General features: G+C 41.4%; 1 protein-coding gene and 1 long non-coding RNA gene across 5 annotated transcripts; one reads left to right on the top strand and one right to left on the bottom strand.

Annotated features, from left to right (window-relative positions):
• The first annotated feature begins 1,608 nt into the window (after positions 1–1,608).
• On the top strand, positions 1,609–19,085 carry LOC123804136 (uncharacterized). 4 transcript variants are annotated; one of them, XM_087856492.1, is made up of 7 exons: positions 1,609–1,660; positions 13,744–13,830; positions 14,618–14,886; positions 15,575–15,701; positions 16,416–16,511; positions 17,025–17,107; positions 17,582–19,085. In XM_087856492.1, the coding sequence occupies exons 4-7, from the start codon at positions 15,668–15,670 to the stop codon at positions 18,230–18,232; spliced, it is 864 nt and encodes a 287-aa protein (XP_087712618.1). In that variant the 5' UTR covers positions 1,609–1,660; positions 13,744–13,830; positions 14,618–14,886; positions 15,575–15,667; the 3' UTR covers positions 18,233–19,085. The 4 variants fall into 4 exon arrangements, with proteins under 4 accessions (XP_087712618.1, XP_045672068.1, XP_045672067.1 ...); XM_087856493.1 differs by having other exon boundaries at positions 1,639–1,660; positions 14,621–14,886; XM_045816112.2 differs by lacking the exon at positions 14,618–14,886 and having other exon boundaries at positions 1,611–1,660; positions 17,585–19,085.
• Positions 1,659–25,608, bottom strand: LOC148107647 (uncharacterized). The gene is made up of 3 exons (XR_015722011.1): positions 25,522–25,608; positions 9,073–14,259; positions 1,659–5,656 (listed from the first exon to the last, which is right to left on the bottom strand). It is a non-coding gene; the product is annotated as an uncharacterized LOC148107647 (long non-coding RNA).

Here is a 25,608-nt window from a genome sequence, read left to right as displayed (position 1 = left end):
CTTGTCTTTCACAGCTTTCAATGATTTTTACTTAATCCTTTTCTTCTTTGCTCATTTTAAGCCTGTCAGCAACATTAACGAGTCACTTTTCAGCAGTCTCTTTTCCTTTCTCGTACCTCCCAGTGTGGTCTCTTTTAAATGGTTTTTATTTTTGGAACTTTTGGAGCTTTGCCAAGTCATTTTTCCTTCCTTTGTAATCTTTTTCATCCTTATAATTCTGCTTTGAAGTTCTATTTTTAAGGTTTTTAATAATTTGCTGTTTATCCGTTACTAACATTATGGGATAATTTTTAAATGTTTTGCTCCAAGGCAAAGGATTCTTTGAATACTAATGTTCAATTGCTTTTTCACTCCTACCTCTTCCTTTTTTAATAGTTACTATGTTAATTATTTTTTTCGTGCCATTTTCATTGAGTTGAATTCTCCTTAAACCCCATGCGTTCATGCTTCTAGTTTGCAGAGAAATACATGTCAGGGTCATCGTATAGCAGGACCTCTTCCTGGCTCAAAATGATGACTGTTTAACACAGGACATTTGGAAAGTCTGTGGGACCTCATTGGCATTTTCCATAATCTAAGAAATATCAGCTACTGAGAAGCTGCTTTTTTATTTATGGTTTTCATCCACTCATGACCTTCTTTGATGTGTACCACTTGGAAACATGGACAAAACACAGTGATACCTAGGTGAAGTCTTCCTTCCCACTCATAGGACTTTCCTGTTCTGTATGTAGGGATTCCCTGGATATCCCTGTATTTCCGTTGAAGAAAAATCCTAAAGGTAAAACATAATTTTACATTTCAATCTAAATTTGCCTTGAAGGCAAAACCTAACATAATCCCCTGGCCAATGTGATAATAGTTTCCTTAGATTTTCCTTCTGTCTCCTTGGATTTTCCCATATGTTCTGGATAACTCAGTTGGTAAACCATGTTCTATAGAGTATCTTTTGGGCATTGTTGAGTGTCCTGGCTACCTTTCACCAGTTATCAGATCCTTGAGTTAATATATGGTTTCTCTTTCAGATCTGAAGTAAAGCTCTGTCCTCTCCACTGGGTGACTCATAGGAAAATAAGAGGATATAGTGCCCAGAAACCAGCTGTCACCTCTCCAGACATTTAAACAACTCTCCAGTTCCTCAGACCCCTCAGCTCACCCAAGAAGGCAAAAGACTCAGTATCTTCATCACAGTACATGCATACAGCGGGCAGAGAGCATAGCTTGGTAATCCCCTTGGCATTGCCTAGCTCTGTGATGCTGAAGACATTCTCATTTCTGTGCATTACGGAAGAGATTCAGATTTCCAGGTATGGACCAATATCCAGGGGAGGGGTGTTCTCACTGTTCTGAAGGGCAAGAACCTCAAAGCTCAGGGAAGAGGCAGGTGTCAGAGGGGTATAGAGCCATAGGGCCCAGTCCAAGTGCCCTAAAAGAGAAAATACTGGTATAAGAGCTGAGGGCACAGTTGGAGCAGGGGATCCACCTGCCTTCTGGCCTTGTAGCCATGGAGGAGGACAGCAAGGGGCCAGAGGTGAAACTGCGGGCTCTCATCAGCTTTGGACGTGAATGTCAGTTTTCTTCCTCTGCAGAGTTTGTAAGCTTTGGAAGATGCTAGCTGAGCATTCTGCACTATGGAGACATGTACCTGACACCTTACGGGGTATGTATGTATGGACTCTATTTGGGAAAATGCTTGAGGGTATCTGCTTTATATGGATGGCAGTTCTTATACAGAACCCATCCTGGCCTCCTCACGGGGTGTTTATATGGTGGCTCAGTGGAGCTTTGATATTGTTCAGGAGCCCTGAATGTTACTCATTTCACTCTCTAAATCAAGTTGAAGGCAGTTGGTTTTAGTCCTTTTGATTATCAGAACGTTTGGCTGGTGCAGGTAAGGCGTCTCTTCGGGCAATACCTGGGATCGGGGTTCCTGTCATCGAGTGTGGGGTGCTACTGAGCTGAGGCATAAATGGTTCTGAAATCATTCCAGCTTTAATTAAGGAAGTTGGGTAGAGGTGCCCCCACCTGACTAAACTGTAGTTGCATGTTGCATACTTGAGGAAACTCCTAGTCACCAAACTTCCCCAGTTCCTGACAAATGTGGGACTACACAACTCTAAAATTTCGAAGTCATGGATCTTCGGGGAAAGCAGCTACTCTTCACCACTCTTCCAGCACAACCTTGGCTTGGACGCTGTTCCTGCCGTCAGTGACAGGCAGGTGGTGACCTTGTCCAGGCTGAAGGCTCTGCATTTCCTGGAAGTGGTGGACATTTCCTTAAGTGTCAGGGAAGGGGCTCATGATGGCCCTCTCTGAAGTTGATGGATTCCAGAAGCTAGAACTGGTGAACTGCTTCTCAGCTGATGAATTCCTACAGGCAGTAGTCCAGCAGCTTTGGGAGCTTTAGAGACTCCGTATGAGAGTGAATCATCTCACAACCCAAGTATCATCTCAGCTAGAAAGGATGGATTCACTGCAGTCGTTGGAGCCAGATACTCCTCCCACCGCTGAAGACTTCCCCTCTACCCCTCACATCTTCTCTGTTTGCCTAAGATGCCCAGACCCCAAACCCTCAAGTTCCTGGAAGTCCGTACCCCATGTCAGGAGAGGGGATGCCAAGGCTCTTCTGCAGAAGGTTCTGCTCCACTCTCTGGTCCCCTTTAGTTCAGCCCAAACTCATCCACTGAAGGGTGAAAGTGAAGCCACAAAATGACTCCGTCCCACTTCTCACCACCCTTACACACCCTGCATCCTTCTCTTATCTTTTTTCTTCCCAAATGGTTTATTGCTCTGGGGTTCCTATTTTTCAGAGGCATTTGAAACCATGAGAAGACATAATTCATCATAAACACTGGTCAGGGAACAGGCTTTTGAGCCAGATAAATGTGAGCCAGTAGTTCAGCCAATGAATGTCTGGGTTTTGTCAGGTCACACAAATGCTATCCAAGTTGGTTTCCTGAGAGGAAAAGCGAAGATGATAATGGCAAACTTGTAGGGTCTTCTGAATAAATGGCAAGACTATAAGTAAATACCTGTCACCTAATACGTGATCAGTATTGATGATGTATTTGGGCAGATAGCTTCCTACCCCGTCCATGAGTTATCCGTAGACTTTGTACAGAGCGGGGCTGGAAGATGTAACTGAGTTCAAGAGAATCCTAGGTTTACAGTCTTGAAATGGGAATGGAGACCTCTGCTGGAGTGGGAGTTCTGGGATAGGGACCACAACGCTAACTTTTTCACAAATATGAAATACTTTTTAAACAAATATGTTTGCTTTAGAAATCATAAAGCATGTTATTTTTAAGGTAATGTTCTCAATTTTAAGATATACAAGATTCTGTATGAGTATTAAATGATGGAGGAAATTAGTATTCTCCCAAGATGATGCTAACGGAGGCAAGAAACCACATTCCGTGGTCCTGTTGGAAAGGGAAGCATACAGGTCAGTGGCCTCTGGCAGTTGTGCAGTAGTTAACTGACTCTCTGAAACAGTCTTGATTCATATCCCTTGCTGATTTCCTTGTATACTGTGGCAAAATTCAAGCTAACAGGGACATACCATCCAGTTTATAAAACTCCCGAATATTTTATAAGCAATTCTTGGGAGCCAGTGCATGCCAAGTCAAGCATAACTACCAGAGGGACTGAAGGAATGTATTAAAAAATTTAGTGACTCTCCTTTGTTGCCCCAGGTAGGAGTGTAATGGTGGAACTGAGAAAGAACACTGGGGTGCTCTGGCTTACCTTTTAAGGGTAGCTCCTCCTACCTCTGACTCAGTGAATTCTTCAGTGGACCCAGCTTTTTATAGTTGGGAGGAATAGAGGCCAGAAACATGAGGCCACTGCCTGACGAAAGCAGCCCTGTCACAGCTGTTGCATTTGCTCGGGAAGGGGTGCACTGCAGGGGTCTTCTGTGCTGCTCCAGAGCTCCGTGGTGGTGAAGGAAGTTCCACGATTCTACAGTCAGGACCCAGAGGAAAGCCCTGGCTGTGAACAACTGTCTTGCTGCAGTATTAGCATCTTTCCTGTTAGAGTTAGGTGGATCCAGCATTGACTCAGTCGTGATGGAGTTCTGGGATGCTGCCAGGGCGGAAGCCCCAGGGCCGATCTCCAGCCTCTTCAACCCTTCCCCGTTTCTGTAAGTTATTTTACCCCTCAGTCACTAGGTGTAGAGGACGCAGGCCTCTTTGGACATAGTCTATGTTCCACAGCTTGATGACTGGAAATTTCCTTAGTGCATAATATAGGTGCTTGGGGATGGGTGGATGGAAGTCCAGATCAGACTTCTGTTTTAAGTATAAGTGAACGCTATGGTCCGTTTAATTCAGAAAAGAGAGGTTACTGGATGGGTGGTCTAAGGAAGAATGATCCAGCTATTTCCGTCCTTAATTACAAGTTATTTCTCTCAACAATAGGAAGAAAATCTCCTAAACCCAGACAGTGCCATTACCTGATCTCTAACAAAAGATGGGCTCCAGTCCCATGCCAGAACAGAAAGGTAATTTTTATACACTGCAGACTCCAGACATTTGAAAAGGAGGAACTATCAGAGGGAAATGTAATACAAGTCCCAAATATGAAAAGAGCTTACTTGGACACTTGACCACCTCCAAGCCTTTCCGGTGCCGGCTTGGAAGCAGTTGCCTGGAAGTAAGGAGTTGAATGGACAGTTGACATTTCTTGGATAGTTGGCTTCTCTCTGCCTCCATTTAGTGCACCTATGAAGTAATAATATGAGGACCTCACTCATTTAAGTCCAAAGCTGCTGATTCTGCGGGACTCCCCAAGGATGACAGTCAGCACCAATTTTTACTGGCACGTGTCTGACAACGTGCCGTATGGCACCCCTGCCACAGTTCCTCATTATAACATGAGTCATAACACGTTAGTAATTTGTGAGATTGATTCAGCACATTTAAAGTTCACAGAATTTTGCCTAGTGTCCATGAAACTCCACTTAAGATTTATTTATTGATAAGCTTCCCAAGGCATCAAATAAAGGTCAGTTGCCTTAGAAATTTTATTTAGTAAAATATATAAGGCTGATGAGAAATATAATAAGTAATTGATCTAGTAATCCAACAGATTGAGTCAAGTGACTTGAATTGCCTGGAATATGTGGGGGCAGTTGCTCTCGATTTTCTTAATACAGTAGCTCTTTTTGAACTCTTAAGGTATTACTGTAGCAGTAATATTGGCACAGTGACTTTTATGTACTGAAGATAACAGCAAGAACAAAAATCACATCTGCCTAGTCTGACCAAGGAAATTTGCTTTTCATAGAAATAACAGCCACAAAAGGACAGTATAATATACCGAAATGTGTTTTTAAAACAATTTTTTTAAAACCAGATTTAAAAGTTATATTTTTATTGATCTCTCTAGAGAATGTTCAAGCATTTATATTTACTTGTCTATACAAAATGCTTTCTGGATGAAAAGTCATCAGTGTAATAATAAATCCTTACTAAATATTTCTGAATCTAAAAAAGCCCAGGAATTTCCATGGTAAAATATTCAGGAGAATTTGCTCGTGTTTATCCAGCACTCCCTCTGCAGCTGTCCCAAGTAGAACCGCTTCATCATATGTAGGCAGCTCCACAGAACATGGGGATAGGAGGCTCCAGTTACACCACAGTATGAAGGGGACTGTCTGCAAACAGCAGAGAATTCATCAGCCTGTGCCGTAGTGAGATACCTCCACCCATCTCCCAACCACTTTCGGGGGAACGCTTGATTGACACCAGCTCTAGGACAGCTCTAGATCCCAGGAAGACCTCTAACCTTAAGTCCATTCAGCTATTTCGTGTAGAGGGTGATACTTAAATCAGTTTGCGAACCAGACCCAATTCCACTGAATTGGAGGAGGAAAAAAAAACCCTCACAAATTCTCAGAAGAGGACTTGTCACCAGCTCAGAGGCAGGCTAGTCCACGGGGAGTCAAGACCCTAGGACCCTGAGCCTGCATTCTGGAGGCCTTCATTGTTAAACTGTTGGGGTTGTAGTACAGGAAGTAGGTCCATCCCTCTGTGTTTGCATTAGAAAGGTGAAGTTTGCTTCTGGTAGAAGGGTGAGCGAGAACAGTGCCATAGCGCACTCAGGTTTGGCCCTGCATTGATGTATCTAAAACAGAGGCCTTTGTTGAGATGGTACATTACTCTTTCACTGCTTTTCTGCATTCATTGAATCTCTCCATATCCCACAGTTTAAGGGAACTCTAGTACAGTGATGACTTGGAGCCAAGACAGGTGTTGTCCTTGCTTTCCTAAGTTCACGCAGCTCAGAGGAAGAGTGAGTCAAGCTGGCCGTTGCAGGGAGGTGTCCTAAGTGCGCGACTGGGAAAAGGGGAGGTTTGGCACCAACATTAGACTAAACGTTCAGGGAAGGGGATCATATCCTTCAAAGGGGATATGATATGTAAACAGATTCTTGAAGAGTAAGGAAGTTCAAGAATGCCAAGTTGGGGATGGGAGGGAGGTTCTAGTAAAACAGCTGTGCGTGGGCGAGACAGTAAAGCCAGCTCGCACGTGGCCCAGGAACAAGGCAAGTAAGGCAGTTGATTTCAGTGCGGCCGGCGATGAGTGAGTGCCTCTGAGGTGGTGAATCTGGCCATGTCTGATGGGGATCTGAGCCCATATTAGGAATTTGTCTTTAGCTTATTAGCCCCTCTATCACATTTTTCAGGGTTCCACTCCACATCACAATCCCTGGTGTACCTGTCAAAAATGCAGACTCCTGGTGTCCATCTCAGACCGAAAGGAAGGGCTACTAGGACATCTTTCTCATTTCCACATTCTCCAGGGTGTTCTCACCCTGTGAGGGTTGTGGCTGGTGTGAGTCAAGGGCCCTGTAAGTTTGGTCCTGATGTTAGACTACTGTCATCTTCCTCACTGTTGCGCTATGGCTGTTTGATTTTTTAATTGTGCCCAAAAGATTGTATCCTGGAACTGTCAGCACTTTTAGTGTAGAATGTAAGGTAACCTCTGGTTTTTGTTTGTTTTTTATGTTTCCTCTGTGTTAACAGTTCACTGTTGTTTACTGGGTTATGTTTCTACAGAATATCCATCTATCCAAAAGACTATGAAAGGCAGATATAACATGTAAGAAAACAGATGTAAGAAGTGGGCTCAGGGAGCTGTGGAGAGCGGCTCACAGATGTGTCCCAGACCCTCTGAGCCCTTGTACTTCCGCTACTTAGCTGCAGCTTGCCTTTACTGCCCCAGACAGAAGTAATTCTAGCAGTGACTCAGGTGTGAAAACTACACTCATTAACCCATTTTTGCCTCTCAGCAGTCCTATGAAGAAGTCAGGGCCATCTCTCAATTTGTACATCACCCAGCATATAGGGGAGCCTGGCTGGGGCCCGGCACGCTGAGACTGGAGCCTTGGCTCTTGACCTCTGAACCACATGGCCTCAGGAGAACCTGGTTGGACATTGTTTTGGCCTTAGTGCACCAGCATTTGATGATGGTGGCAGTGATAATGACGAGGATGTCAATGACAACTTCTAAATCAAATGCTTGTATTTAAAATGTATACTGAATGATTTCTCTTCAAAAACAACTCTATCTCTAGATCTCAATGTATTTTAAGATCTGTCCTAATTCTTTGAAACTTTTCCTTTCAAAAACAAAGCACATCCTATTTATAGGAAAACCAGTAATGAAGCTATATAATTTATTCTAGGAAGCCCTAATATTTTGAAGCTTGTAGGGTTTTACAGTCCTTAGGCATCAGTCAGATAAATCTGATGAAGAGACCTACGCTAAATTGTTTTTCTGTTTCTTGGGAGTAAAATGTACAAACTCTAGATACCTGAGTATATATTTTAAGCACAAATGTTTCTATTTATTTGGAGTCACCGTGATGCTCACAGTCTGAGAGTTGTCAGATTACAAGTCCTCTTAAAAATAAAGAGCAGGAGGGGTGCCTGGATGGCTTACTTAATTAAGCGACTGACTCTTGGTTTCAGCTCAGGTCATGAGATCAAGCCACACCTTGGGCTGTGTGCGTAGTGTGGGGTCCGCTTGGGACTCTCTCTCCCTCTGCGCCTCCCCCCTGCTTGCACGTGCATATGTGCGCTCTCTCTCTCTCAAATAAATAAAATCTAAATAAAGAAATAAAGAGCAGGATAGAGCTCTTGGCTTTAGCTTTTCTTCAGTGTGTCCCGTAACAACCAAAGTCCACCACATGGTGAGGCCTCTGGGCAAAGAGATGAAGGTTGCTTTTGAGACCTTTAGAAGGATGAAGAATTAAAGGATATAATCGATTGGTGAAACAGACAACTAGATCAATGAAACACAATAGGGAGCCCAGACGTGTACCCACACAAATACAGTCAACTGATACTTGACAAAGGGGCAAAAATAATACAATAAAAGTATTTTCAACAATGAGGGGACAAGTTACAACTGGAAATCCATATATGAAACAAAATTGAATCTACACACAGACCTTATACTCCTAAAAAATTAACTCAACACATAACAGATCTAAACTATCAAACTCCTAGAAGAAAACACAGGAAGAAATTTAGGTGACCTTGAATTTGTCAGTGACTTTTTAACTCTAACATCAAGGGCAAGATCCATGAAAGAAGTAACTGATAAGTGAACTGGATTAAAATTTAAAAATTCTGCTTTGCGAAAAACACTGTCAAGAAAATGAGAAGACAAGCCACAACCTGGGAGAAAATATTTGCAAAACACACATCTGATAAAGGACTTATTCATAATATATAAAATACTTTTAAAATCAATAAGAAAATGACCAACTCCATTTAAAAATGGGCAAAAGATCTGAACAGCCACCTTACCGAAGAGACAGACAGAAAATCAACATATGAAATATGTTCAACGTCCTATATCAGGGAGATGCAAGATTTAAAAAAAAAAATGAGATACCACTATGTGCTATTAGAATGGGGAGAATCCAAAATACCGAGACCGCCAGATGCTGGAACGGATGTAGAGCAGCAGGAGCGCCAGCTCACTGCTGGTAGGAATGCAAACGTGCGGCCACTTTGGAAGAGAGTTGGAAAGGTTTTTATAAAATTAAACCTATTCTTACCATGTGATCCAGCAGTCATGCTTCTTGCTGTTTATCCAAATGAGTTGGGTATGTCCACACAAAAACCTGCACGTGAATGTTTTATAGCAGCTTTACTTACAGTTGCCAAAACTCGGAAGCAACCAAAATGTCCTTCAGTGGGTGATGAATAAACAAACCATGGTATATCCAAACGTTAGAATATTATTCAATGGTAAAAAGAAATGAGCTATCAAGCCAGTGAAAACACGCGGAGGAGCCTTAAATGCCTGTTACTAAGTAAAAGAAGCCAATATGAAAAGTACGTACAGTGTGATCCCAACTATGACATTCTGGAAAAGGTGAACTATGAAGACGGTAAAACAATCAGGGGTTGAGGTGTTGGGCAGGGAATAGGCAGAGCACAGAGGATTTTTAGGGCAGTGAAAATACTGATAATATTGTAACAGTGGATACATGTCGTTATACATTTTTCAAAACCAACAGAAGGTATAGCCCCAAGAGTGAACAGTAATGTAAACTAAGGACTTGGGGTGATAATGATGTATCAACCTAAGTTCGTCAGTTGTAACAAATGTAACACTCTGGTGATAATGGGGAGGCCGTTCTTTTGTGGGGACAGGAGGTATATAGGAACTGTCTGTATTTTCTGCTAGTTTGCGAAGAACCTGAAACGACCCTAAAAAGTATCATTAGAGAAAAAGAAGACATCATCTGTTTTCCTTAATTGCATCTATATGATTTACCTCATTATAAAAGATTCTGTTAGAAAAGCTTGCCTCAATTACATTTATATTGACTGGCATCCAGATTGACCAGGGTGTGTCTTTTGATTTATGTCACTGATGAGGTTATCAGCTGCTTATAAAGATAGATTACCATCAAAAGGATGATTATCTAGAATGAGAGAGAAACTCTGAGGTCCTTTGTGTGGTAGCTACACATCAAAGAGTTGGCTTCATTAGCTTTTCCATCTATTTGGGTTTGGGAAAGTACTGGATAGAATTTTTACCAGGAAAGACAGACTCCTATATTTCAGGGAGGAATTTATAATCAGAAAGCGATGGTTTATCTGACTGCAGGCACTTGGGGGCAGGTTTCCTTACCATGGACATAGAATTTCTCTTTATTATCATTTAGATGTAATAGGGAAACTTGCCTTAACTCCACCATTCACCAGATTTTTCTGCATTTAGACCTTTGAGAGGACAGCATAAATAAATCTATAACAAATTCCATGAGTGACCTGAAAGAATAGTAGTTCTATTTAAGTCAAGGCAGAGGGCAAGGGAAACACTTACTTTGGTTGGAGTTTAATGAGAGTATCTGTGTGTAATGGAGATTTAAACTGAAATTGGAGTAGAAAGAATATGGAGTGGGAAGTTTGTGGATGGGGGTGGAAACAAAGTGATAATAGTGCCCAGGTTAGAAATAATAGCGGTGTGTTTGTTGGCTTGGTAAAGGCATTTAAAATGTCAATACTCAGATGGACCAAGCCATTAACTAAGATTCAGACAAAGAAGTAATTTCTGTATTTGGAGGGATGCAGTTATTGTCCCAAAAAATACTGCATTTTAGGTGCAAGTTTGCAAGCAGAGATGATCGATCACAAATGAGAATCCAGACAAGAAATTGGTCACTTTCAATTTAGAGACAGCAATAGAAACAACTGGAACAACTGAAGAAACATGTGAGCCTGCCAGGACCTGGTGTAAAAGGAGAACAGGCGCTCACATTAAGTCTTGAGACATTCAGTAGGATTGAGGCATTCTTTACAGAGGACATGGGAGAAGGACTGATTATAGACGGGAAGAAGTTCTGAAAGGAGGTCAAGGTTTAACTCTTTGTTTCTATATAAGGATTTATTGGAGAGACAATCAGTGATGTTAACAATATGTGTATTTATAAAATAATCAGTGGTGGCCTTTTTAAGTCAAAGGGAGAGGAGGATGTGAGCGAAGGACAACTGCACTTCCAGTTTGATTTTGAAGGGAGGGTAGAAGGGCAGCAACTGGAGAGAAAATAGGTTCAGAGGAAATTTTTTGCTTCAAGTTACAAGAGATATAATGAACTTAAGTGATGGGGAGATTGTGGAGAGAGATTGTGATGTGGAGGTTTTTGGGAAGGAGGTTTAATGTATAAACAGTAATGCAGTTCTTGGCAAAACAGGAGAGAAAGGAATTCAGTTGGAGACACTGGACTTAGAGGTAGCATGACTTCTATGGGTGAAAAGGAGTAACCAATGGATATGAAAATAGGAATATTTGTAGATATTATGCTGAAAAACTGAGTTAGTGTGTCACCTTAGGTAATTCATCTCTGTTATAGACTGAATTTTGTGTTCCCAATAGTCAAATGTTGAGGTCCCTACCCTCAGAGTGTATTTGGAGATTGGGCCTTTAAACTAGCAATTAAGGTCAGATGAGGGCATTAGGGTGGGCCCTAATTCAGTTTGACTGGTGTCTTTGCAAGAAGAGGGAATTATGGCACAGACATGGGTGACATGTGCAGAGGGATGGCCATGTGGAGACAGGGAGAAGATGGCGGTCTACACAGCAGGGAGGCCTTAGAGGAAACCAACCCTGGCAACATCTTTCATATCCAGCAGCCAAAATTGTGGGGAAATACATTTCTGTTGTTGAAGCCCCTCAGTGAGTGGTACTGTGTTACAGCAGCCTTGGCAAACTAACGCAGCATGTGTAGTAGGGAATAATCTCACCTCTGAAAGGTGAGAATGTGTAGCATCAAAGGCATGGGGAAGATTTTGAAATATGGGAGCATGGAAGAATGATCTAGAGTTGCCAGACACATTTGAAAACCTCTAGGAGTAGTAGTTCTGTTTTTAGACCGGGATCAGCTGCTTAGCCATGTGTGTCAGATGCAGTCTCAGGAAAGGCAGGTACGTGGAGTCACCTGCTGTTGAGATCCTGATGGGGAAATGCGGTTAATAGTCCCGGCAACACAGAAAGTGCTGGTCCTGCTAAGTGCCTGTTGAAATGAGTCAGCATGGATTAAACTGGGCAGGAAAAATGGAAAGGGGGAAAGCCTGATGTTTGAGAAGTGGTCAGTACATGGAGTTTCCCGTGAACAGAGAACTGAGTATGGGGTGTAATTTCCGTGAAAAAGTAAGAAGGAGAAGAAGTTGTAATAATGGTAGGGTTTCCTTTTTTTTTTTTTTTTAAAGATTTTATTTATTTATGTGACAGAGTGACAGAGAGACAGCCAGTGAGAGAGGGAACACAAGCAGGGGGAGTGGGAGAGGAAGAAGCAGGCTCATAGCAGAGGAGCCCGATGTGGGACTCGATCCCGTAATGCCGGGATCACGCCCTGAGCCGAAGGCAGACGCTTAACGACTGAGCTACTCAGGCGCCCAATGGTAGGGTTTCTGATTAAGTCAGAAGTGATGCAATATTCCAGGTAAAATCTAGGGGTGGTGTGTAATCCCTAAGGAATTTGAGCATAGGCAGAGCAGAATTAAAATACAGATAGGTCATATCCTGGCTCTGTAACTTTGTTACATGATTGAAGGTTTTTGAACCTCTTCTGTTCATTTCATTTGTTAAACTGGTAAATAAAATCACCAGGTTTATTGTGAGGATTAAATAAACGAATACATGTAAATATTGAAGTGGAGTCACATTTGATACAAATTTCTTTTTTTTCTTTTTCTGGACCTCAGGTACAAATGGGTGAGTTAATCCTACTTTTGTTTATGACACATTATCATCATTTTCCCGTGAAATACATCTAATTATTGGTATTTGAGGGGAGAATTTACGGTTTCTACATGCTTTCTCACTGTGTGTCTCACACACATCTGTGTGTATACATGTAAGTGTGCGTGTACATATACATACGTGTGTGTGTGTAATAATGAAATTCAGCCTTAGTGCAGCTAATGAAGATTAACATAGAACAGGGACTTCAGTTACCGTAACTTTGCTAAGATAATCAGAGCAACTAGATTTCCTCCTGAACCACAGCCATTCTGTATTATCAGGACGTCCTTGAAATAGAGGGTTGGGACAGTAAATAACAGGAGCATTATGACTCATCTATTCCTCCTTTCTGATGTAGGGTATTTTTAAGGACTAGACTCGCAGAATGAGTGCCACTGATCCCCCAAATGGAATAAGTCCTTGAGTTGATTAACCCTATCATAAAATATACTTTTTTAGTTTTTTTGGCATCCAAGTCCGTGGGCGACAGATCTGAAAATTAGAGTTGAGGGAGAGCAGGAGGGGAGTGTGGCTACAGAAGGCTGCCGTGGTTGCTGGGGAACCACTGCTTGGGTGGGAGAATAATGAAATCTGAGAAATTCCAGTGTTTACCTACAGACGGAAACAAAAATCGATGTGTGGCATGAGTCCGGGATCTCTGTGCTTCGGAACCAGGGAGGGAGTTAAATAACTCTGGATGCTGTGGGCTGATTAACACAAACAACTCAATACTTTCAGTGTTCTTACTCATAAAATAGCTGTATTTGTATGTTTTTTATCAGCAACTGCAGTCCTAGTCGTCGGACTTTTGACCATGGGGGAGGAAGTGAGTCCTCTGCATTTCTTGTAGACCGCACTGCATGTTTATTGGTTAGGCTGGGGTCACACCCAGGTAAGGGTCAGGGCTTCGTGACAGGGGAGACTGGAAATTGTGCACAGGACTGGAATCTTATGCTTCTTTCTCCATTCTCAGCTTTGCCTGCTTAGTGCTTGGACTGTCTGAGAGTGAAAACCCAGAGAAAGACACCTGGCAACCGAGTTATTGACAATGCAGCCGCTGGTGAGTAGGGAAGCCTCTTCCTGCTGAAATAACACCCTAGTGCCATCAGATGGGCGAGCTTTTCCTATTGGCCTGAATGTTCAAGGACAGTCAGGAAGTCTTTAGGGATTTGAGCTCCAGTGACATTTCCCCAGGACTCTGGGATGGTTATAGTGAGGCAAGAACTCCGCAAAATCTAGTAACCTTCCTGATACCACACTAGTTTATCCCAGCTCCATTAAGCTTGTGTATTACAGAAAAGAAAGAAGTTGGCTTTCTCTAACTCAGTCCATATCCTTATTGGGAAATAATTCACCTGTTAATCATGGTGTCGGCTCTGATGATCCTTTCATAAAGGGCTGAGGTGAAGAGGTGAGCAAGGAGGAGAACACTGCGGCCCGATAGGGAGGCGCTTTCCAGCAGGCCAGAGTTTCGGGTGCTCGGTGAGGGCTGTGGAGTGTTGAAGGGAGCACAAGAGAAGTTGAGGCCACAAAAGGCATGAGGAGTCATTCATATTTTTCCAGTTTTCAAGTTTTGAGAGACTATATTTGTACTTTTGGAAACATCTTAAAAAGAACTAAATTTTCATTATCATTCTTGCCCCCAGTCTCATATTTTACTTTTTGTAATTAACCTTTTTTTCCCTATATTTGATCATTGCAATTAGTGTATAGGGAGTATTAACTCCATAACTGTGGTTATATATTCAGGAGAAGGGCGTACAGTAGAGTAAAATTTAGGATCCTGCAGAAACTTTTTAAGAATTACATAAAGCAAAACCAGTCAAGAGGCTTCTGTTCTCCTTTAGCAGGAGGGACAAGACAGAAGACAGGTGATAACTGGTGTGTGACGTCCAGAGAAAATTAGGAGTCCTCATAACACAGGAGCGGTCAGGCTAGGACTGCCCTTCAGCACAGCGTCTCAGAGGTTCCTGGCTTGTGCTGCTGGACCTTCTGTTCTGACCTCATACCTTATTATGAACACCTGAGGCTGCAGAGCTGAGCAAGACTACACTGCGTGTACCAGATTCTGTATGAAACGTGTTCACTTCTGAAGAATGCTAGAGATGGTTTCAAGGTTCTTGGATATTTTAATGAGTAATAGACTAATGGCTTGTATTTAATACATGTGTACTTAGGAAGAACTTCATACATTAGTTCATTGGGTCTTTCAGCACTCCTAACAGGTTCATCTGTGGGAACAGTGTCACGGTTTAAAAATGGCAAGTCATGGTTACTGTTTGACTTACAACAAGTCTGTGAAGTGACTTGAAGTTAATCAGAAAGTGAGTTTTAGTTATGAATTTTCAAGTGCCAATTTTATAATCCTGTGCCTGAAGTCATAATTACCAGTTTTTGTTTTAGACTTTATTTATTTTTGTAAGTAGGCTCCATGACCAACATGGGGCCTGAACTCATGACCCAGAGATCAAGAGTTGCAAGCTCCCCTGACTGATCAGCCAGGTGCCCCCATAATTATCAGTTTAACAAAAAAAAAAAAAAAACTAGGTTATGTTATATCACACTTCATGTAATAATCCCTTATAATAAAGTTTTATTAATTCAGACTGTATCTCTGTAATGCATCTGAAAGGCAGATGCCAGTTCAGCACCAAGAATGAACTGACAGGAACCCCAGACTCAGTCTGATCTTTCTACACACCCAGCTCCTCCACCCTTTTCCTCAATGCTGTCATCTCAGCCCTCCTACTCTGGACGTCGGTAGGGAATGTTCTGTCTAAAACAGAATATCCGTGATGTTTTAGGAATCGGTGACATTTGAAGATGTAGCTATAGACTTCACCAAGGAAGAGTGGGCCCTGCTGGACACATCCCAGCGAAAGCTGTTCAGAGATGTGATGCTGGAAAATATACGTCATCTGGTCTCCCTGGGTGAGTCTTCCAATGTGTATACGTATATAAATGGGTGAATAGGAAGGTGGTCAGTCGAGAAGTATCTGGAACAGCTTCTGCACACCTGCATACCCACTCTGCTCTCTACCCTGAAACTTCCATAGACCTTACTTGAAAGAAGGTTGTTTCTTTATATTGTACTATATCTAGTTTGTCACGCCACTAGAATATAACTTTGACCACAATTTAATGTCTTTGTTGCTACTCAGTCTCTAACACCCAGAGCAGAACTGGGAACTCAGTATTTCTGAATGTAAAAACAAACGGATTAAACCTTTTCTAAGTAATTACTCTGCTCTAGTCATTATGTCAAGGGTTTCAACTAGACTAGTGACAAAAACAGAACTTTGATTATTCTTGGTTAGCTTGTTTGATATCTGTTTGAAAGCCATATTCAGCCCACTGTGGAGACATTTAATTTCTCCATTTCTGAAAAGACTGAGGATTCTGCGTTCTGTCTCTGAATCTGGGCGTGGACATCAGCATGCAGAGGTCTTCACTATTTTGGACACACATTTGGATTTCAGTGTTTTTTCCATTCAAGTGGTTGTTGCTTGGACTGAGCTTCAGTGTTCTTATTCTTCCTCAATAGCCTGTCCTGGACTTGATGATAATAGCTTTCAGAAGGGGAGACTTTTATTAGTGCAGAATTCAAAATCCATGTACCTTTTTTTTTTTTTTTCCAATGAACAGGATATCAGCATTGCAAATCAGATGTGATTTTCCAGTTGGAGCAAGGAGAAGAGCTGTGGAGAGAAGGACCTGGATTTCTTCGAGGCCCGAGCCCAGGTGGGCAGCAGGGTCCTGGGCTTCAGTGGAAGGAGGTGCCTGCTCGGTAGTTGGTTCTCACAAATACCAGCTGAAGATTTTGTCAAGCGACTGGCAGTCTCGGAAATGGAGAGGAAGGACATAGGGGCAAAATTCTTCAGATGCTGTCATTATTCCTTGCATGTGTCCATCACAATTCGTGTTTCTTCTTGCCAGTACCTTTTGTGGCTTCAGGGAAAGCATATTCATGTACTCAATGAAATTAAACTTTCATGCAGTAACTCCTGCCCTCATATTCCCCTTTGAAGGTTTCCCTTCTCTTTCCCTATCCAGTCTACTTTCATTGTAATTTTTTCATAACTCAATTCTGAAAATCTTTGTGAATTAGTAATCCTAGAGTATTCCTTCATTTGACATATTTGCCCCATCAATGTGCCAATTTTTGAAACAGACTCACATGGGTCTTGGTGCTTTCCAACATTTACATTCCTCTACTGTCATTCTAAATATTTGTTTTGTTTTCAATTATTTTAGGCCGGGAAAGTGCCCTTAAAGAACAAGAAATGATAGCCACACAACATATCAGCAGGAAAGACACATCTACAATCATGCCAGTGGTAAGTTTCATGGGTAGTAACCCTGGTCATCCAAATGAAAGACCCAGAAATAGGATGTTAGTAATTGAACACCATAGCCTAATTCATATTAAGTTAGAATAAGCTTTTTTTGAGCAAAATGTTTTGGATAGTTTGAATTTAGTGAAGAAATTAATCTGAGGCCCCAAAACATAACCCGAGATCTTTAAAAAAAAAAAAAAAAGACAACTGCATAAACATTGATTTTATGGCTAGTCTTTGAAACATATTGAAGTCTTCAAAATTAATCTATAAGCTCTGTAGTTGGGATGCTACAAAGGAGAAAATCTTTATGTATGCAGGGGAGTAACAAACACATCATACGTATGAAGTAGTACTGGCAAGATTTTAATTGGAGACTATCACTGAATGATTAGTTTAGGATTCCTATGTAGAGATATGAATGTATGGATATGTAGGCCAAGCTTTAACAACCTTTCATCTCTTTCCCAAAAGCAGAAATCTCATACTCCAGAGGATCCCTTTGAATATAATGATTTGGAAGAAGATTTCACTCATAGCTTCATGTTGACTCAACATTCATTAACTCACACAGAAAAGACACCTTATATCAGTAAACAGTGTCCAAAATCCCTTAGTGACCAGTCATACCTTAATCAATATAAGCAAATTCACACTAGAGGTAAATCATGTGAGTGCCATCTGTGTGGAAAAGCCTTCAGTAATTGCTCAAGCCTTAGGAGACACGAGATGACTCACACTGGAGAGAAACCATATGAATGCCATATCTGTGGGAATGCCTTTATTCAAAGTTCTGACCTTAGAAAACACAATCTAACTCACACTGGAGAGAAACCATATGAATGTCATCTATGTGGGAAAGCCTTCAGTCAGTCCTCCAACCTCAGACAGCACGAGAGAACGCACACTGGAGAGCAGCCGTATGAATGCCATCTGTGTGGGAAAGCCTTCAGTAAATGTTCTGCCCTTCGACGACATGAGAGAACTCACACTGGAGAAAAACCATATGAATGTCATCTGTGTGGGAAATCCTTCAGTCAGTGTTCTGCTCTTAGACGACACGAGGGAACCCACAATGGAGAGAAAATTATGAATGCCTTCAGTAAATATTCGGACCTTAGATAACATGGTATTATAAATGTAATGAATGTGGGAGAGACTTCAACCATAGCTTTAACCTTTAAACACACCAGAGGACTTACACATCAAAGAAGCTGTCTGTAATCAATGTAGAAATCCTTCAGTCATTCTTACTTATTTGACATACACAAACTTACAATGGAAGAAATCCCTACATGGGACATCTATGCAGCAAAACCACAGAGGACATGAGAGAACTCGCTCTGTAAATACAGGAATGGAGAGCTCTTCAGCAGCTGCTCTCAACTTCAAACACACTGTGGGGCCCGCACAGGGGAGAACCCCTAAGTGTGTAATCACTGTGAACAGTATGCAGCCAGGCACCAGGCATGGTGCGTACAAGAAAACTCAGTGAAGTCTGAATAAGCACTAACACAAGATGGAAGAGGATGAGTGCTCCTGTGGAATAACAAATAATTCATACTGCAGTGAGCAATCACGAGAAACCCCCTGTTCATAGAGAAGCACTTGGGGTGCGTGAGGATTCTGACTGTCCATGTCACTCAGTGTCACTGACCACTTATTTCTCAGCCAACATTAAGTTCTTACATGAAGAGATGGCATTCGGGAAATCACAATGGAGAGAACTTCAGGCAGATTTCATATCAGAAAACTAAGTCTAGGGAAAAACCTCTAAAATTAGAGCCTTTAACGTACAACGTAGCCAAAAATTCAGGATTTTGAGAAAAATAACTATTCATGGGGAGAATGTGGCATATAAATGCAAAAAAGTAAAGTGATCCAAGCATACTGAATACAGAATTTTTTAAGAAATAAAACTTTTCAATATATTACCTGTAAATATTTAAACAATAAACCCTGTTGCTGAAAAATCTCATGTTGTTGAGCTTCTAGTTTTCTCTGTGCAGTTGTAAACACATTGGTTAGAGACTTAACAAGACTCTGAGTCTCCTCTTTCTCCAACAGCTCCTTCCACACAGATCAGCTCCACTCGTTCCAATTTCCCACCATCACCTGGCTCCTTCTGCACCTGGTGGTGGCATAATAGGGACCTTCATCCCAGTTGACAGGTTACTTATTATGCTATGAGCCTGGCTCAGTAGGACCCTGAGCACAGTATTCCAGATACTAGTGTAAATGAGGTTGTCTCCAGCCCTCTTGTGCCCCTGGGAAACTCAGTCTTTCCAGACCAGGAACATTGCTTGGAGTTTTTCATGAAGCTTCTGTGGGGGCAGGAGTTCATCTGACAACATCTTACATCTTACTCAAGTGAGTCCCGAATTATGTGCCTTCCTGTTAAAACAGAGCCACTGCTATGCACCCCCATAGCAGTCCTGCAAAGAAAACTCTAGAACGATAAAATCCCCTATCAGACACCACATAAGCCCTTATAATTAACTCAATGTATTCTCCAAACAAAAATTCTCACAAAGGCAGTCTCCGTGGCTTTGGTCCCAGGGCTTGGAAATGGATTGCCCTTCAACAAACCCTAATATGGGACCTAAACCTCAAGGGGAGATGTTCTTCAGAAACAACCCAGCTGATTTGTTCTCTTCCCAAGCTGACACAATCCCAGAATCTTAGCCTGAGACCAATTAAATGAGCACACCTCCAGGTGGAACTGATAACATCATTTTAAAAAAAATATCCACAAGTGATTCTACCAGGGAGGGTCAAGTTACGTGTGAGGACAATGAGCCATCAATATCCAGCATCTTAGCTGGAGAGGCTGGGTCTGTGATCAGGCTGGGACACAGGGAGGTGTGAACAAGGATTGAAGGAAACAATGATTAGAAGTTCAGACCCTGGAGACAAAATCATGGGTTCTAATTTCCACTGTCACAGCCAATGAGATCTCGTTACTGAAACTTTCTATGACTCATCTTCCTCAGTTCTAAAGTGGAAGTACGCTTAGTGCCTTCACCTTAAGGCACTTAAGAGTTGCTGTGAAGACTAAAACAAAAAAAAAAAATTTATGAAGACTAATGAGTTGGTCCTGCATATGCCAAGTTGTAATTACACGTAATAGGTACTTCATGTTTGCAAAAAATATTTTACAAATTAACTTATGTGAATATACCACTCTGCTGTATTTTTATATTGAAATATTTCATAATCATTCTTAAAAATATAATCAGGATGTATTATTATATTTGATCTGCTTACAACAATATGAAACTTATAGTTGGTTTTAGGTGTACTCCTGGGCCTCAACTAAATTTGAGACCTAACTGGTGGCTCAGCCAGGAATCACACACCCTCTGCCCCACTGTGTCTCCAGGAAGGGAGAGGCTGGTCCTGGGGCCTGCTGGGGGTGGGCCTGTGCTAGTGTTGGGACCCCTAAGATTGATGCACACACCCCCTTCTCAGAGGAGGCCATTCCCAGTGGGCCTTATCTCCACTGACCTAGGGCTGTAAGTGTGTTGGGCAGTTGTACTGAGATAACAGACTTCATGGCAGATAAAGGAAAATTACAGGACTACAAGGTGACAGAATCACACAAGAGCTCTGTTTGGGTGACACATTGACAACCTGCTGTAAAGGGCAGTCCCACACAAGCTGACTCCTTCCAGAGGCAAGAGTGTGGGGCCACCATTCAGAAGGGGAGGATGGAAAGGGAGCTCCTGGGGGAGAGGGGTCTTCAGCGTCCAGAGGGAAGTGTCAGTCACAGATGGGGAGTCTCTGGGTCGGACTGCGGGGGGAGGGGGAGTGGCTAGCAGCAGCTTAGAGACTTGTGCAGTCCACAGTTAAGCTTTATGGCTAGAGGAGAGTGGGCACAATGTCTCTGCACAGTACACAGGCTCTGAATGGTTAAAAATCTGCTAATTCCAGCTGTTTAAAACAATTCAGTGTAAAAATGTGAGTTTGGCACTGGTGGGCTTTTAAGCTCTTGGGCCTGGTCTGCTGTGAAGAAGTAAAAATACAGGGACCATCTTTGGCTCATTTATAAACTACTTGATAATTTCAACAGATTTTTCTTCATATTCACCAGTTATTTCTTTGCCTGCTCAAATCCAATGCTGCAACCTCTTATTTTTCATTTCAGTTGTACTTTTCAGCTCCAGAATTTCTGAATACTGCTCCTCCTCAGAAAAGCTATTTTTAGAGGGTAGACACATAAACTCGACCATACCAGAACCAAATATATATATAGCATATGTAATACACAGTTATATATCAGCCTGTATTATTTATTCATCTGTGTCAAAATGCTTCCAAATAAAAATAGAATATGACTAGTACACACTGTCAATTATGAGTAATAGTAGGAATAATCAAACATGCATGTGTTAGAAAATTATAACGGTGTTTTTAATAAACTTTTAACTTAGGAACAGATTTTATTCAGATTAACTTTAAAGAAAATTTGGGAAAATATACAGCTATTTCCCATACACCTGAGACCCAGTTTCCCCTCTTATTATCCTCTTGCACCACTATGCCGTATTTGACGTGATTTATGAATACATCATTAACTAATTCCATACTTTATTCAGATTTCCACGGGTTTATCTTCACTATTCAACCTCCATCCAGTATACCGCATCCCATTTATTATGTCCCCGTAGGCTCCTCCTGGCGATGACATTTTCTCAGACTTTTGTTTTGGATGCTTATGACAGTCTTCAGAATTACCATAAAGGTTTATCTGATTTCCCCCCCCCCATGATTAGAAGGACTGTGGTCTTTTGGTTTTGAGAGGAAGATAGATAAATGGCCATTTTCATGACTTTATATCAAGGCTACATGCTCTCGAGATGACTTGGTAGTGTTTGTCACATTTCTCCACTGAATTTACTTGTTTCCCCCTCTGTGTACGGCTCATCCTCTTTGGAAGAACGTCAGTGCATACAGCCCACACTGAAGGAGTGCAAATTTATGTTCCACCTCCTTCAGGATGGGTATCTAAATCAATTATTTGCGGTGTTTTCTGTATGAGTAAAATCTATTCTTTCCCATTCATGCATTCACATCAATATCAATTCGTATATGCTTATTTTATACTTTGATTAGAATTCAACTCTATTTTGTTGTCCAAAGTGTTTCCAATTGTGGCATTAGGAGATCTTTTATTTGGCTTGTGTTTTCCTTTGACTTAATCCCATCTTTATTTTATGTTTTGTTTTGTAACTTCCTTTTTGGAAACTCAAGATTCTCCAGGGATGTCAAATATTTCCTGCCCAGTCCTAGGATCAGCTATATCTCCAAGGAGCCCTGGTTCATCTTCTTGGAGAATAGTACTAGAAACCCAGGTTCTAGAGCTAAATGTGCTCACTGCCACTGGGGTGTGCTTCTTGACCATGATGACAGCACCAGGAAATTTATGTATGTATGTATGTATGTGTGTGTGTGTGTGTATGCCAGCCTATGTATATACACCTAATGATAAATACTGCTTATGAAAACGTCTGTATCTATACTAAACACTAGTTCATAGTGATGTATCCAACATGGCTTATTCTAACCTTCCTTGCTTATCTCTAATTTCCCACTCTAACAGTGAGATACCTGGCTCCTGCTATCTGCTATCCCTTTTTATTAATTGTTCAATTCCATTTCACACGTATAATGGTTTCAGAATTGCTAACCAGTACCTCCCTGGGGAAGAACCTTATCAAATAGAGTACACTGTTTATGTAACAATTCCTTTGGGCTTTGGTCATTCCAGTCAATGATTCCAGTCATTCCAAGTTACTTAGGTCAGCCCCTTCCTTCCTCCATCTATAATTTCTTTGTTTCATACTTTTTAATGAAATGAAATTATTCTATAAATTATTTCATCTTGGGATTCATCTACCACCCAAGTGATTATTTTCAAATTTAATTCATTAAGATTTACTATTTCTGCTGTAAAACTGTACGGCATTTAACAAAAGCATAGTGGCAGGTATCCACCATTAAAGTATCATACAGAATGTTCCACTTATTCAATGTCTTCCTTTCACAGACCCCTGGTAACCACTGATCTATTTAGCATTTCTATAGTTTTGCATCTTCTCCTAGATCATACATAAAGAGATAATACATTATGTATCATTTTCAGAATGGCTTCTTCTACTTAGAAATATGCATGTAACATTCATCCATGTCTTCATGTGGCTTCATAGTTCAATGTTTTCCACTGCTGGATAGCATTCCATTTCATGGTTATAAATTTTGGTTTGGGTTATATATTCACCTACTGAAGAACATCTTGGTTCATTCCAGTTTGGGGCCATCATGATAAAGCTGCTATAAATATTTGTGTGCTGCTTTTGGTGTGGGCGTAAGTTTTTGGCCCAGATGGGTCAATATCTAGAAGTACAATTATTATGGGTACAATGAGACTATGTTTGCACTGTAAGAAACCGCCAGACTGTCTTCTGAAGTGTCATATCCATTCCCATTAGCGGTCCTGGTGGTTCTCCATGCTAGTCAGCAAAATGTTTTGTCAATTTTTCTAAATTTTAGCCCCATCCTAACATGCAGTAGTAAGTGGTAGCTCATTTAAATTTGCTTTTCCCTAATAGCAAGTGATGCTGAGGATTTTTTGTATATTTATCTTCTGTGTCTCTCTTCAGATCTTTACTCATTTTTTACATTTTTTTAAACTTTCTTCTTGTTTTAGGTTTTATGAGTCCTTACCATATTTTCCACACAAATCCTTTTTTCTGAGCTCTCTTCTGCAAAGATCCCCCCGTAGAAGTCTTTGTATTCTTGTAGCTGGATCTTCTGCAGAGTCACATTTTAAGTTTGATGGAATTCACCGTAATTTTTCTCTTTCCTGGATCATGCTCTTGGTGGTGTATACAAAACTTAACTCTACACCCAAATTCAAGAAGGTATTTTCTTACTTTTTTTTCTAGAATTTTTTAAGTTTTGCAATTCATTTTTAAGTTTATGAAAGTAAGTTTTGGTATGCAGTGAAATCTGTGTATTTATTTTTCCACATGGTCAAACAGTCGCTGCACTTTTTATTGAACAGACGCTACCCTCCACAGTGCGGCCTCTGCTCGGATGGCGAAGTTCAGCTGACTGTTTGAATGCGCCTGTTTCTCAGGCCCTCAATTCTGCTCCATTTATCTCTGTGTCTAATCCATTGCCAGTGTCATGCTCTAATCATGATATAGCTTTAGGTTAATTTCTGGAATTAGGAAGGGGGTGGGGGATCTTCAACTTGTTCTTCCTAATTGTGTAGGTTATTCTAACTTTAGAAACAGTTTTAAAAATTCTAACTTTAGGGTATTCTAACTTTAAAAAACAGTTTTAAAAAAAAAATACCTTGCTGGGATTTTGATTCAGATGGCATTGAATCTACTGATAATTTGGGAAGACATGTCATCTTAACAATACTATATAATATACTTAACCATACTTGCCTATCATGAACAAGGAATAGCTCTCCATTTAGTAAGACTCTCTTTGATAACCTTCCACAATGTTTCAGTTTTCTGCACGTAAATTTGTACCTATTTTGTTATTTAGTATCTAAGGTTTTCACTTTTTTTGCCTGTAATCAGAATAATTATCAGATTTAAAATTCCTTGACAAAATAAAAGAAGTTGCATCTGCCTGAAGAGAATTTTCTCCACTATTCACAAGAACCCAAAGAGATGGCAAAACCACTGTGAAGCTTCATTACTGAGTATGCTGTCACCACACTCATGATCTCAGAACTTCTTTCTGTCTCTCCGAACAGGAGCAGACTTGTTTACAGACTCCCTTTTTACGAAGCTGATAACCTCCTGTATTTTATAATCCGAAGACAGACCTTGTTTAACTTGGATGCGGAACAAGATAAACCTCATCAAGGCGTTTCCCTCAATTAAGCAAATCACTTACAGTCTTGATCTCCAGCGGATTTAGGCTACTAACATTCTCTGATTATTTACACTTCAAATAATTTTATGAGTTTTAATGTACCTACTGTGCAACTTCTCAGCATGTTTCCCCTCTGCTTGAACAGGGTAGGACACACGGGAGGTTAAAACGTTCAGAAATACGCGCGCACCTGGCAACCTCTCCCTCGCGCCCCGCCCACCCGTCCCTTTCCCCACCGTGCATGTGTCCCTCCCTCTGCCTGTATCACGGTTCCCCCAGAAACAATCCCGAATCCATAAAAATGACCACAGAATGCTACGACTTCGCTCCCGAAGCCCCTCAATGAACGCAACTCCTGTAAAATGTCCTGGTAAAACACTACGCGAGAAAGAGTAAGGCATGCGGGGCAGGGCGGAAAACGAGTTTCTTTCTCACTATTTAGGAAAACCATCCCGCAGCAGAGGGGGAAAGCCCCCTCCCAGCAGTCCGGGCCTCACAGGGATGTCACTCACCGCACACGCGGGCCCTCGTCGCGCACAGTCGCCGCCTGGGTCTGTCCGGAGAGTACGGAGCTCGAGCTCTCGTGCAGACGGTGGCAT

Source organism: Ursus americanus, chromosome 27, assembly GCF_024610735.1.
Source record: "Ursus americanus isolate L20-20 chromosome 27, mUrsAme1.1.p, whole genome shotgun sequence".
In the NCBI taxonomy this organism is placed as follows: Eukaryota; Metazoa; Chordata; class Mammalia; order Carnivora; family Ursidae; genus Ursus; species Ursus americanus.
The sequence above is the reverse complement of the archived record's forward strand: the minus strand, read 5'-3'. Positions and strand labels throughout refer to the sequence as shown.

What these genes read in the sequence shown, in the direction of transcription:
- LOC123804136 (XM_045816111.2), top strand. An exon ending in TCTTCGAGGCCCGAGCCCAG is followed by an intron (nt 16,512 to 17,024) that starts GTGGGCAGCAGG and finishes CAATTATTTTAG; the next exon opens with GCCGGGAAAGTGCCCTTAAA. An exon ending in CATCTACAATCATGCCAGTG is followed by an intron (nt 17,108 to 17,581) that starts GTAAGTTTCATG and finishes CTTTCCCAAAAG; the next exon opens with CAGAAATCTCATACTCCAGA.